General features: G+C 35.3%; 1 protein-coding gene across 1 annotated transcript; it reads right to left on the bottom strand.

Annotated features, from left to right (window-relative positions):
• Window positions 1-509: 509 nt before the first annotated feature.
• Window positions 510-2,464, bottom strand: LOC126595319 (proline-rich extensin-like protein EPR1). The gene is made up of 2 exons (XM_050261653.1): window positions 2,149-2,464; window positions 510-1,157 (listed from the first exon to the last, which is right to left on the bottom strand). Exons 1-2 carry the CDS (start codon window positions 2,462-2,464, stop codon window positions 901-903), a joined length of 573 nt encoding a protein of 190 aa, XP_050117610.1. The 3' UTR covers window positions 510-900.
• Between the last annotated feature and the right edge of the window lie 12,935 nt (window positions 2,465-15,399).

Raw genomic sequence — 15,399 nt, forward strand, 5'->3', positions numbered from 1 at the left:
TGTTAGCGACAAATCTGGAGAGCTAAGCCCAGGTTACTCAAGTGATGAAGCTGACATCTTGAGTTCAAGTTGTGGGGTTATTTTAGTGTCTCAGATTCGTTGAATGTAAGTCTACCACCAATATTTGATCATTGCCTTGAAGATGATTGTGATTGTGTTCTAGTAAGCAAACAGAACAATTTGGGATCGAAGAATTTTGTGGAGTTGAAGAAAAGAATTCGCCAGCTATTCATGATGACGCGAAGGAGTTTTTTTAGTTCAGCCTAGTGCTACCATTGATTATTATGTTGATGAAGTTGGCGTTAATTTGATTGCCAATGTCGTGATGGTGCTAGTTTGGTTTGCCACCAATTTTTCCTTGTATGTTGTAATTTAAAAGCGTATTCATGCCTCTGAATAGGGAAATAAATTCTGCAAATCAGCCTCTATTTATTTCTATTTATTGATGTTTCTTAGTTTTATTTAGTTTAAAGACTGAGATATATAAGATTGCTCATATAAATGGAGTAAATTATAGAAGCATGGTGCATAAATCACTTCCAATTAATTGCACAAAATGATCATAAAACCTAAATTATAACATTACCCAGTTGAAAATGATTTTTGCATGTATAGGCAAAAGACAGTATGATCAACCAGCTAAGAGAGAAGAACCTAGTTGGCGATAGATAAATAACGAAGATACGAAAATTCCTTAAAAATAGCTAGTAATTATTTCGACAAATAAAAGCTAGTAATTATAAGTCACACCAAAAGCAGCTGCAAAATGAGGTGGTGTCCCGAGGTGTTCTTATTTCTAGCGAGCGATCGACTAGAGCTCATTTTATTTTAACTCGTTAGTAATGATGGACGGGTGGAGTTCTGGGCTTGTGGGGCGGCTTGTAGTATGGAGGAGGCTTCTTATATGGAGCCGCCGGCTTGTGTGGCTGTTGAGGACTCTTCGATGGAGGGTGTCCCGAATACTTTGGTGGGGGGTGGCTTCCCTACAACTGGAGGTAGAGTTGTCGGTTTGGCATGAGGTGGTGGAAGTGGCTTTTTCACGGGCCTAGGTAATGGTGATCTCAAAATAGGAGATGGGGTAGTTGGTGGTTTTGAGTGAGGCGATGGTGGTGGTGGTCTTATCACAATAGGAGGAAGAGTTGGTGGTTTTTGTGGTGGTGATGGCTTTTTGTAAAATGGGCAGGGCCGGCCCAGGCCCAGTGCAGGTAGGGCGACCGTCCAGGGCCAAAAAAATTAGGGGCACCAAAATTATTAGGGCGGTATATTTATATATGTTTTTATAAGAGTATAAAAGTATAAAATTTTGTTCAAAGACATAGAAATTTAACTAGAAGTGGTGGTTTGTCATTTGAAAATAATGAGAAGGTCTTGGGTTCAAAACACCATGTATGCTTATTTACTTTCCATTTTTTACAAATTTCTTTTTATAAGAGTATAAATTTATAAAATTTGGTTAAAGGATCAAGAAGTTTAATTAGAAACAATGATTTTTGTTGTTTAAAATTAACAAGAGGTCCTAAGTTCGAAATGCTATGTGCATGTTTATTTTTTTTCAATTTTTACAAATTTTTGTTTGGTTGTTAATTTATTTTTAGTTACTATCTAGTAGCTATGTGGGTTGTTATTTTTAAATATTCGTTTTAATTCAAGTCTAATATTCAACAAAGAGTAATACGTAGACCAAATTTGCAAATTATATGACATGTCATCAAAATGTTTAATTTAGTACCCATTCATTAATAATACATATCAATTAAAGACTCGAAAACATCATTATTTTTTAGTACCATATTGACAAGGTTAGTAAATAAAAAAAAAACATCTCACGATTTATTAAAAAACACATTCAAAGTTCAGATGGAAAACAAAACTCATCATCTATCTACTTGTAAGCCCGAAGTTTTTTTGTTTCCCTCTCTCAATACAAAATAAATTCGTCTTTCTGTGTTTCTAAATTATTGAGTTTGAAGTGTTTTTCTAAGTATAATTTTTTCAATGTCTTATGTGTGAAAGTAAATAATTTTCTTACATGAAGTTAGGGCATTTTTTTTTACGTCGCCCCGGGCCTCAAAAATCTCTGGACCGGCCCTGAAAATGGGGGTGGTGGTCTTATCACAATAGGAGGAAGAGTTGGTGGTTTTAGTGGAGGTGATGGCTTTTTGTAAAATGGGGGTGGTGGTCTTATCACAATAGGAGGAAGAGTTGGTGGTTTTAGTGGAGGTGATGGCTTTTTGTAAAACGGGGGTGGTGGTCTTGTCACAATGGGAGGAAGAGTTGGTGGTTTTAGTGGTGGTGATGGCTTTCTGTAAAATGGGGGTGGGGGTTTCTTGATGGGAGCTGGGAGCTTGTAAATAGGACTAGAGGTAGGTGGCTTGGGTTGCTCATTGTATTGAGCTAGAGATGAAGTGATGAGAACCATCACTCCAAGCAATAGCACAAGCGACTTTGAGTAACTCATCATCATCTGTAGGTTTTTGGTTATGGAAGATCTGAAGGGCCTCGGCAAATACAGGTGTCTAGATCTTGCTGATTTCGTTTCATACGTGAATGTCAAATAATTGGTAAGATCTTGCTGATTTCGTTTCATACGTGAATGTCAAATAATCGGTAGGATTTTCAATGGTACGGGTGATTGACAGTTGATTACAATAATAGTAGAGATAATTTTGTTCTCAAATTTAGTTACTTGTAAGCAATCGATAAATAATATTATAATATACATTTTGGTTAGTAAGATTAGTGAGTTTCAGAGTGGGTACAGACAAAACAAATGCAATGCCAATTCAAATATGGAGATTTAGGTTTGTTCAACATTAATCTTTTACAAGATTTTGAACTTTTGTCAATCTTAGAACATTTTGGCCTCGTATGAAAAATTTGTGTTCAGAATTCACCTACCAAATCTTGAGGCAGCAATTAAAATTAATTCATGTCTAGACTTTCAGTTGTCTATATTTGTTATTATTAATGATATTACAACTCTTAAGAAGAAAGTGAAAGTTTGAACTTAGAACGCAGTTCCTTGTATATTATTTAACTTTGACCATATACCATCTATATGATTGATCAATGCAATGGTTTAGGGACCAAATTTGACATTATATGCATTTCCATTCACTTTTAGTATATAATTGTAAGAATCCTATGTGGACTCAACTAGTTGTGATAAAGGAGAAGTAATATGTTGGTAATGCAAATCATTAGAGTTTGAATACATGTAAAACCAACATCCTATAATTGAGGAAATACATCCAACGTGCTTCTAAAGCCACTCCATACACTGTTGGCATTTGGTGCAACGGGTGAACAACCAACCCTCCACAATAGATGGAAGTTGGCTACCATTGCATCATATAAATGAATTCCCTGCTTATAGAGAAAGGGTTCTACGTTCGGGGTCTATCACCATTAGAATATAAGGGTCTCTAAATGAGTAGAAGAGTTCTTTTACAACCACCATGTCTTCAACAGATAAGTCTTCTACTCATATAGATTAACATGTGATTTAGGGTTCATGTTAAGTTAAATTTTTGCTCCAACAATAATATGTATAGAATTGAGCAATGGTCACAAAATTGGTTGCTTTCCAAAGATTGCTATTTCGTGTCTAATTAAATCGTCTTATATTGGTTGAAAAATCTAAGTTTCCACGGTCAGTTTCTTGAGTTCCCACATGGATTTGGTGACTTTGATGGGTGCTTGTGTACAAAGTAATCATAACCCCGCCATAATCTCTAGCTCTTAGGGGCAGTGGGAACCCGACCTAAAAGGGTAGGGGACTATGAGTAAAAAGAAATAGAAATTCAACTTGCAACAATCAATGAAAAATGAAGATAGAGAATAAGAGATGCGACGTAATTTTCATGTGATGTGATGAGTTGTAGCTTGATAGTGCAAATGTAACTTGGACTAGATAGGTTAGAAATTCGAAGTAGAGTGGCTATGTTTACAATTTTCTTTAATTTGGCCACCCATGTTCCAATTTTAAATTTTTTTGGACAGCCATCTATATTTGAAAATATGCCACTACTTCGCACATCTCTGTAGCGACCCTAACAATGTCTCCCAAATGGCTTCTCGCAATGTTCCTGCGTGCGATACTTCTCAGCACTAGTTCTTTTGCTGATCATGGTGATGATCACCATAAAACTCCCCATAAACCACCACACAAGCCACCAATTCAAAAGCCTCCAACTTTTTTTTTTTTTTTTTGGTAAATTGGGAATTTGATTCCAGGGCAAAGATGCCAAAATATTACAAGAGAGCCTACAGTGAGGCAAGCACCAAGCTAAACAGACAATGTCAGAAACAGTGTAGGGGGATACATCAAAGAGGACACTTCAACCAAGTGAAAGCGTCGCCCCATACACTGCCAATACAATTTTAATGCGAACAAGGTAGACCATCATTGTTCAAAACATGCACCAGCGAAGATGGAGGTCGATCGACCCAAATAACATCACACATCTCCGGATTACCAACCGACGCTAAAACATCCGCCGCCATATTAGCTGATCTTAGAACCCAAGACCAACGACAATTCTGGAAAGCCAGCTTTGGAAGTGGAAAATTCAGTTGAATTGGATGGCAAACCTCCCAAGGGGCCGAAACTGATAGAGTTGATATATGTCTAAGATCATGACAAGTGTCATCAGATCAATGATTTTGTATTAAGGTAGTTAGTTGAGGTTGTACGGTATAAATACAAAGATTGTTGTTGTAATTATGATATTGAATGAGATATAGTTAAAACAAACTTTCCTTCTCTCTCTATCTTTCTCTCTCTGCAATATCATTGTTTAGCTTTCTCTGCAAGATTACATACAAGTTATCATGGTATCATCGTCGGGAATGGCCACCACCTTCGGTTGACGATCATACTGCTTCCGCTCATCTTCATCATTGCTACTACGGTGTTTGTTGTCACCTTCGTTGTTTTTTGCTTGTATTGTTTCGATGGTATTTTACAGCTTCTTTGTTGAGTTGTGCCTTTCTAAATCTTGGAGGTTTTCTAGCAATTTCTGGAGTTTTTTGTATGTATTTTCTGATGATCGTTGTACGGTTGCTTGATTGCTTACCTCTCTAGTTTGTTTATGCATTGTTGTTCTCAGATTTGTGAAAATTATGTAAGTTGATTCACGAAACCCTAACATTTGGGGATTTCTTGTTATAATCTTGATTTGTTGCTGTATCTAGCTCGTACTACGACAGTAGTTGTTAGTTGTTGAAATTATTGCTTGATTGTTGATTTGTCGTTTCAATTGCAATTTCTTCATTTGGAAGTTTCTACACTGTTTGTCTTGCTATGAATCATGGTGACTTCTAATCAGTAAGCACTTACACAATCGCCAATATCCTCATTAATTCCAAGTGTTGGTAATACTGTCACTTTTAAATTGGATGATTCCAATTATATTACTTGGAATTTTCAAATAGATATACTTTTGGACGGAAATGGTATAATTGGATTTGTTGATGGTACGATTTCTTGCCCTGCTAAGTATGAGGATTCAGATTCTGAAACTAAAACTGTTGATAATACTCAACCTGTATCTAATGACTACGAGATTTGGAAAATTCATGACAAGGCTTGGATGACCTTAATATCTACTACATTGTCTATTTCTGCACTCTCTTGTGTGATTGGTTGTCAAAGCTATAATGAGATGTGGACTAATTTGTGTGAAAGGTTTGCTAATATCACTAGAACTAGTATAGTTCAACTCAAGATTGATTTACAGAATATCAAGAAAAGGTTTGAGTCTATAGACATGTACTTACAGACGATTAAAGACTATAGGGATCAATTAGCTACTAGTGATGTAATCATTCCAAATGAAGATATTGTGATAGTTACATTGAGAGGTCTTTCTTCTAATTATAACACAACTAAGGCAGTCATTCGAGGTAGAGAGAATCTTGTCTCTATTAAGGAACTTCGATCTCAATTAAAAGCTGAAGAAGCTACATTATTGGACGAAGTAACTCAACAAAGTTCCTTGATGACTGCTATGTACACTTATGGGTCTGGTTATGATCAATGAGGTTCTTCTAGCTCAAAGAACTTACCCTTGTCATCAGATTCAGGATCTGGAAATGTTTTAGGATCTGTAATGTCTTTTACTTCAATGTCACAGATGCCTAATTAAGCTTTTCAGCCATCTCCAAGGTTTCAATAATTACCATTACCTTATATAGTTCAGTCTCCATTAGCTTTTGTTTCTCAAAATGGTTCTGGCTCATATAACAATTTTCGAGGCAACAATTATAGAACTAAAGGGAAAAGCAAGAAGTTATATTCTCAAAATTCATAATGTTATCAGTACAATGGTGCTCAATCTCAACATGCTCAAGGTTTTCAACCTCATCAATCACAGACTCAACAATTCTTTCATTCATCAGGGCAACAACAAACTTCACCATAGAATTACAATCATTTGCAGATATGTCAAATTTGTGATTGAAAATGGCACACTGCACTCAACTATTTTCCAAATGGATGTCAGATTTGTCATATAGTGGGTCATACTGCTATTACTTGCTTTGATAGGAATAATTCTCAATTTCAGTTCTATCCAATGTCCTCATCTCAGAGTTTCACTCACTCTCAATGAGGACAGTCTTCTCAGGGTTATCAATCTTCTAATATGCCTCAGTTTAATCCATCAACACCGCAATAGCTTTATCCTCCTGCTATGGCACCAGTATATCATCCTTCTATGATGGTTCATTCCAGCTCCAATCAACCTATTGTTATGCAAGTAAGATCAGGTCTATCTGTTTCTGCTCTTCAGCAAGAGTATTGGCTCTTGGACTCAGGTGCAACTAACCACATGGCCTCAGACCTCTCCAATCTGCAAATGGCTATACCATATCCATCTAATAAGACTGTGACTAGTGCCAGTGGTGAAGGTTTAGCTATATCACATATTGGCAGTTCTTGTCTTAATACTCATTCACATCAATTTAAGCTCAATTCTGTCTTGCATGTTCCCATAATTTCTCAACATTTATTGTCTATGAATCAGTTGTGTCGAGACAATAAATGTAGATGTATTATTGATGAACGTTCTTTCTGTATACAGGACAAGGTCACCAGGAAAATGCTCTACCAAGGACTAAGTAACCATGTTGTCTATCCTCTTCCTATACTAAAGTCTCGAGGCTCTATTACTTCAGCTCATTTTCCAGTTGCTTTCATTGGTCAAAAAGTGTCAAATGACTTATGGCATTGTATGTAAGGTCATCATACACACTCAGTGGTTACTCCATCTCTTAGGGAATCAAATATTAGTCTTCCTTGTAATACAAACTTTCATACTTGTACTTCTTGCTTGCAAGGCAAGTTCACCAAGTTACCATTCCCTGTTGTTGCTTCAAAGTCCATTTTACCTTTTGAAGTAATACACACAGATGTGTGGGGTCCTGCACCTAGCTTGTTTATAGAAAGGTTTAAATACTATGTTTCTTTTATAGATGAGTGTACTAGGTATACTTGGATATTTCCTATCATCAATAAAGCTACAGTTTTCAATATTTTTGTTCAATTTCTTGCCTTTGTTAAAAATCAATTTGATTCTCATGTCAAAATTCTGCAAAGTGATGGTGGATGGGAGTATATGAGTAGTTAGTTTCAACAATTTCTTAGGGGTAAAGGTATCATCCATCAAAATTATTGTCCTTATACCGTGGAGCAGAATGCGTTAACTAAAAGAAAGAACAGACATATAGTAAAGACAGTTATAACACTCATTCACAAAGCTTTCTTACCATCAAAATTTTGGTTTCATGCATGTGCTACTGCTACTTATCTTATAAATAGGATGCCTACTTCAATTTTACACATGCAGTCACCTTTTGAATCCCTACACCATGTTCCACCAAGAGTTGATCGTTTGAGAATTTTTGGGTGTTTGTGTTACCCATCTTTGAAACCTTATAGAAGTAGCAAATTAGAATCCAAAACCACTGAGTACGTTTTTCTAGGATATGTTGCACAATACAAAGGGTTTATTTGTTTCTCACTTAAGGGCAACAAACTACTTGTTTCTAGACATGTAGGTTTTTTATGAAGGAAAGTTTATTAATTCTGTTAGTTCTTTACATCAAAGAACAACACCTAAGTCTAATTCATCACAGTCAGTCCATATATCCCATCCCAACACTTTTATACATCAGTATATCATTCCAATTCCATTTCCATATATGTCTCCACTTTTCTCTTCTAGAGTTCCTATCACTTCCAAAGTTGTTGCTCAGTCCTGCCCACCTCAACAATTCATTTCTGGTGATCTTGTTCCTCCTCAAGCTGCTGCAAAATATTTGGACTACATGCTAATATGATGGATTAGTATAATCGCACTAATATAAACTAATAAGAACACACAACACTTACCTTTAGAGTTTTCCATAATGATTAGAACGCAAGCAATGATATAATGTTGTAATGAGTTTACTGCAGAAACTTATAGGGAATAAAGGATGTGTTCTTCTCTTCTATGGGACTCAAATATGTTCTACAAATGATGAGGAATGTATATATTGAACTGGTGTCCGAGAAGAGGGACCATGCAGCAGTTTTATTGCACAAAACCATAAATGTTCCATCCATCATGGGTACAGTTATGTCACGATGAGTAGAGTTTGTAACCTACTCATCCTTTTGAGTTTATGAGGTAGTGAATTCCTTTTTAAGTGTTTTATCATGATTAAAACACATATTATAAGTCCATAAATAATATAAGTCCATTAGGTTTTCATAACATATACAATAACATGGTTTTGTTACAACTCACATTATCGAAAAAATCTTACATTCTCCCACATAAGTGTAACTAAAACCATATGCAAATTATGTTAAGAAAACATGGTGATCACTAACTTATATACACGAATTTCATAATGACTCTAACATCCAATTACCAACTTATCAGTTGAACTCAAGAAAACAGTATACAATCATTGCATAAGTATTCTACAATTACAAACTAATCATCAGGGAACTTTAGTAGAGAGCTTCAATGGTACCAGCTATCCTTCTACATATGATTGGTCTCCTTTAATACATCGCTGTATCCTTTAGTAGTTCTGCATTACCAAATATTTCATGAGTATCATGAAACAACAAAATATGCATACTATAAGAGATGTTTGCAGCTATACCAAACATAATTACTTCATAATTATGAATTCATCATTATGAGTAAAATATCATACCTTACTCCCACATTTAAACATGATCAAGACATGCTTGTAAACCCATGCTCATGACATGTCTTTGAAAAACTGTAACATGTAGAGCCTTTGTTAAAGGGTCTGCAATTGTGTTGTAAGTGCCAAGATGCTCTATCTCGATCAGTTTCTCCCTTACTTTATCTTGTACCTTCAAATATTTGATGTCCATTAACCTTGAAGCCTCTGATCTCCTATTATTTTTGGCAAAAAAGATTGCTGCTGCATTGTCACAGTATATCTTCAAAGGTTTTTTCAATGCTTTTCACAACTTGCATTTCATGAATTAAGCTTCTCAACCAGTTACTTTGTTTCATTACTTCAAAACAACCAATGTATTCTGATTCCATTGTTGAGACAACTCGTGTAGTTTTCTTCTTACTTATCCATGAGATTGCAGCTCCACACATGATAAATACATAACCACTGGTTGACATCCTGTCATCCACTCAACCTCCTAAATCAACATCAGTGTAACATACCATTTCCAAATTCTCTACATTATGAAACTCTAACACATACTCTCGAGTTTTCTTCAAATATCTCAAAACTTTCTTACCTACATTCCAGTACGCCACACCAGGATTCGATTGAAACCTTCCAATTACACTCAATACAAAAGCCAAATCTGGCCTAGTGCATACATGTGCATACATTACACTGCCTACAAGTGAGGCATAAGGTTTGTTCTTCATGTCTTCCACCTCCAAGTCTGTCACTGGACACTGAGCCAAAGAAATTTTATCACCCTCAGCTATAGGGACATCTCCACTACTATAATTGGACATGTTGAACTCTTAAGTACTTTGTCAATGTAGTTCTTCTGTGAAAGACCTATGGAGCCTTTGGATCGATTTCTCACAATTTCAATACCTAAAACAAAGTGTGCCTTACCTAAATCCTTCATGTCAAAATTGGCTAAAAGCATGCTCTTTATTTCACCAAGGAGTTGAACACTGGAACTTGCTAAGAGTATGTCATCAACATACAATACCATCAAGATGAACCCTTGAAATCAAATGCAGTTGTCAATTTTGTTCTCATTGAAATCAAATGAAGTTACCACTTGATCAAACTTCTTGTAGCATTGCCTAGAAGCTTGTTTAAGTCCATATATAGACTTATTAAGCTTGCATACAAAGCCTTCATTCCCCCTTTCAATGAATTTTTGGGGCTGTTTCATCAAGATTGCCATTTTAGAAGGCAGTCTTCACATCTATTTGATGCAGCTCAAGGTTGAAATGAGTTGTGAGAGCAATGATGATTCTGAAAGAATCCTTGGTTGAAACTAAAGAAAAGTCTTTGTGTAATCCAAGCCTTGTTTATATGTAAACCCCTTAGCTACTAATCAAGCCTTGTGCAATTCAATGTTGCCCTTGGAGTCTCTTTTAGTCTTGAACACCTACTTATTCCTAATTGGTATTATGCCACTAGTTCCCTTAATCAAACTCTAAACATCATTTTGTGCCATCGAGTTCAATTCTTCTTCTATTGCAGCATACTATAATGTAGCCTATGAACTATGCATAGCTTCAATAAAAGCTATAGGGTCATCATTATCACATATATCATACTCCACTTCATTGAGGTAAGCCATATAATCACCGGATAATGCAAGTTTTCTTGTTCTCTGTGGTTTTCTTAATTCAATGGTGGCAGGTACAATTTTTGTAGGATTGGAAGAGCTTGCATCATTTTGGTTTGAAGTGTGATGTTGAGATGTTGAAGTCTCAACAATAGGGACAAGTGTAGTGGTCTGCAATGGTAGTGGTGGATCCATATACTGAGCAATTGGTTCTTAAGATTGCTGAGAAAATGAAATGTTGGAGGGAATGGTTATTGGCAAAACCAAAGGTGTTCCATCATTATTATACGATTGCCCCATTTCTTCAAAGGTATAGTTGTTCCTTGAGTGAGAATTATATAAACCAAAATCTTCCACAAACTTGGCATTATTGGTTTCAACCAATCTTGTGTGAGAGTGTTGGCAATAAAACCTAAAACCCTTGGATTTATCAAGATAGCCTACAAAATAACAACTTTTAGTTCTGAGATCCAACTTTTTCTCCATTGGATTATACAATCGTACTTCACATTTGCATCCTCAGGTGTGTAAGTGTGCAAGACTTGGTCTTCCACCTGTCCATAATTCAAAATGTGTTGATTCAACTGCTTTACTTGGCACCCTATTGAGAATATAATTTGCAGTCTTAATGGCTTCTCCCCATAAGAATTCTGGAAGTTGTGATTGTGAAAACATGCTTCTGACCATGTCTTTAAAAGTGTGGTTCCTTCTTTCTGTAACACCATTTTGAGATGGTGCTCTTGGTGTAGTATATTGTGCTACAATCCCTTCTTGCTGCAAGAATAAAGCTAAGGGTCCTTTTTGTTGTCCCATTTATGTATAGCTTCCAAAATACTCAGCTCCCTTATCTGATCTTACTACTTTAATTTGTTTCCCTAGTTGTTTTTCCGTTTCTAGTTTATAAATTTTAAAACAATTGAGAACTTGAGATTTTTCAGAGATCAAATACAAATAAGTGTACCTAGAGTAGTCATCTATAAAGAGGACAAAGTAACAGTTGCCACAAATCATCCTTATTAGAAATGGACCACTAACATCGGTGTGAATGATTTCTAGTAGACTTTGACTTCGAGTGGAACTAGTCTTCTTAACTAATGCAGTGGTTTTTCCTTTAAAATAGTCAATGCTAGCTTCAAAATCATCAAAATTTAAATATGCAGTACTCCCATTTTCATTAATCTCATTCTTTCCTTTGATATGTGTCCTAATCTTTGATGCCATAACATGGAAGAATCATTATTAGTGACTAATCTCTTAAGAGCTAATGTTTCCATGCACATTAAGACATTCATGAAAATAAGAACATTGCAACTACTGAAGATCTCCATTAAGTGATGCATAACCAAGCAAATTGTCATATTGATTTTTGAAATAAAATCGAATACAATTGTCATCACCAATGAAAGAAAAATCATCCCTTACAAACTTTGAAGCTAAAAGTAAGTTCCTTCGCATGGAAGGTACATAAAGGACATTATTCAATACTAAAACATAACCAGAAGAAAGTTTTAACATGACTTGACCAACTGACTCAACAATGGCTTTGTTTCCATTTCCAACATGGACATTGTAATGCTCCTTACTTTTGTCCTTCAAGTTTTGAAATCCCTGCAATGAATTAGCGATATGCACAAAACAACTAGTGTCAAACCACCATGAATGTTGAGGAATAAAAACCATGTTTGATTCTACTATAATAAAGACATTTATGACTGCAATACCTTTCTTAATAAGCCAAACTTTAAATCTAGCACAATCTTTTCTCAAATGCTCAGTGTAACCACAGAAATGACACTTTTTAAGATTAATTTTATTAAATCTAAGACCAGTGCTAGTGGACCCAAGATCAGACTTAACAAGTATAGCAGAATTGGAAGCATGCTTCTTGGAACCAAGATAAGGAGAACCTGACTTAGTTGCAGCTTTGCCAATCTTTTGCTTTTTCCAAAATCTTTTCCCTTTCTTTTCCCATATTGCACCAAGTTCACATTTGCTTGCTTACTCTTCTTCATTCTTTCCTCTTTTTGACAGCAAATGGAGATCAACTCATTGATATCCCATGCTTCTTTCTGAGTATTATAACTCACTTTGATCTGTTCATAATCATTGGGCAGAGAGTACAAGGCCAAATGAACAAGGAATTGATTTGCAATGGCTACATCCTTTGCATTGAGCTTGTTAGACAAAATTGACAATCTTAAGCAGATGCTCTCGAATACCCCAGTTTCAGCCTTATCAGATCTCTTATACTTTTCTTCAATCTTGGCCATATATTGCTTTGCCAAGTCACAATTTTGAATGCCACCTTTGATGTGCTCTTCCATGGAATTTTGCATGATTAATAAGGACATCAAATTAGCCCTTTCCCACTTGGAAAAAAATTCTTTCTCAGCAACTGTACTAGAGTCTGTTAACGCAGGTGGCTGAGTTTGAGTGAATGCAATGCTAAATTCTAGCATACCAAGATGCATTTCAATCTGTTGCTTCCAGATCTTAAAGTTGTTGCCATTTAACTTCTCAATGTTCATGAGATTGAGCATGTAAAAATCTGCCATCAGGGTATGTAAAGATTCATTAAGTTGTGACTAATGAATGAAAACTAAAGTTCAATGTCAATAAAAAACTATGGATCCAATCACACTTTTGAGCAAGAGATTGTCCATATAATCAAAAATATGAATCTTATACATTTGCATAGCCAAGTATAAACACCAAAGTACATATAAAGTAATGTCTTTGGAAGACAAGAATAAGCATATATATGTCTCTGGTTTCATAACTCACTATACATCAACTTATAGCTAATCCTAGTAAATACTTTCTTTGGAAAATACTTTACTTGTTAGTGCTTATAAATTGCTTACTGTTCGTCTTTATTGAAACTCATGAAATCAAAACAGTAGTCTTACCACTTTGGTGATCTCTACTAAATATTTCATGAAACCATTGAACAATACCATTATATCTCTTAATAATATGACAGTGTGTTGCCATAAAAATGCGCAACAAGTATGATTATATATTTGATAGTCATGAGAGTCCCAAAATAAATAAAAAATTGAACACAACATGATGGAAATATGTTTATATCACAAACATAACTTAAACCAGATGATATAATCAAATTATGCAGCGGAAAAGAATTGCAGAAGTCAACATATGATCATAAATGAGTCCAAAATTAAAGTTGACCAGCTCTGATACCACATGTAAACCTTTATTGAAATTTAATCAACTAAATATTTGGACTACATGCTAATATATATGATGGATTAGTATAATCACACTAATATAAACTAATAAGAACATACAACACTTACTTGCAGAGTTTGCCATAATGATCAGAAAGCAAGCAACGATATAATGCTGATAAAAGTGGGGTTTGCAATAGTGAGCTTACTGCAAAAACTTACGGGGAATAAAGGTTGTGTTCTTCTCTTATCTGGACTCGAATACATTCTACAAACGATGGGGAATGTATATATTGAACTGGTGTCCGAGAAGAGAGACCATGCAGCAGTTTTATCGCACAAAACGATAACTATTCCATCCATAATGGGTGCAGTTATGTCACGATGAGTAGAGTTTGTAACCTACTCATCCTCTTGAATTTATGCGGTAGTGACTTCCCTTTTAAGTGTTTTATCATGATTAAAACACATATTATAAGTCCATAAATAATATAAGTCCATTAGGTTTTCATAACATATACAATAACATGGTTTTGTTACAACTCATATTACCGAAAAAAATCTTACTTCTATACCCAAATCTGTTCCATTCGGGCGGTTATCCACCGTTATCAAGTTTATCGGTTACAATTGTCATCTCTAGCCTCCTTCATCCAATTAAGTACTGCATGCATGCATGCTAAGCTAGCAACGCGTATAAAAATATGAGCTGCAAGTGATGTAATATTATGCTTTTTTAATATTTCTTGATATTCTACACACCACTAACACTTGATTAAAAATATTAAATAATTAAAAAAGTGTGGGGGAAGTAATTTAAAGTTTGTGAATATAATCTCTCATTCATGTCTTATTATTTTAGGAATCACATTCTATCTTTACTACAAAATGTCACTGCCCATCATCATCATATTTGTATTGTGATTTTCACACACCCTTAACTACTTTTCCCACACCCTTCTCTATTTTTTTAATAGTTAATTGGTATCCTACTATTTAATCTTCCATATATACCCTTCCTACTTTTTGATGATAATTAATGAAAGATTAAATAGGAAGGGGTATATATGGAAGATTAAATAGTAGGATACCAATTAAGTACTAAAAAATAGGAAGGGGTGTGAGAAAAGTAATTACGGGTGTGTGAAAATCACCCTTTGACATATACATAATCGATTGAATCAGATCATTCCATCAAGAATGTACCAGGAAGGTTTTGGGCTGAAGATATGAGAACTGCAGCTCATGTGATCAACATGCTTCCTCAACCAAGGTCAGAATTTGTTTCACCCTTTGAGAAACTGTGGGATACGAAACCTACAGTTAGCTATTTTCGAGTATTTGGTTGTGTGTGCTACATATTTGTTCCAAGTCATCTATGTAGCAAGTTTG

Source organism: Malus sylvestris, chromosome 13 (assembly GCF_916048215.2).
Source record: "Malus sylvestris chromosome 13, drMalSylv7.2, whole genome shotgun sequence".
In the NCBI taxonomy this organism is placed as follows: Eukaryota; Viridiplantae; Streptophyta; class Magnoliopsida; order Rosales; family Rosaceae; genus Malus; species Malus sylvestris.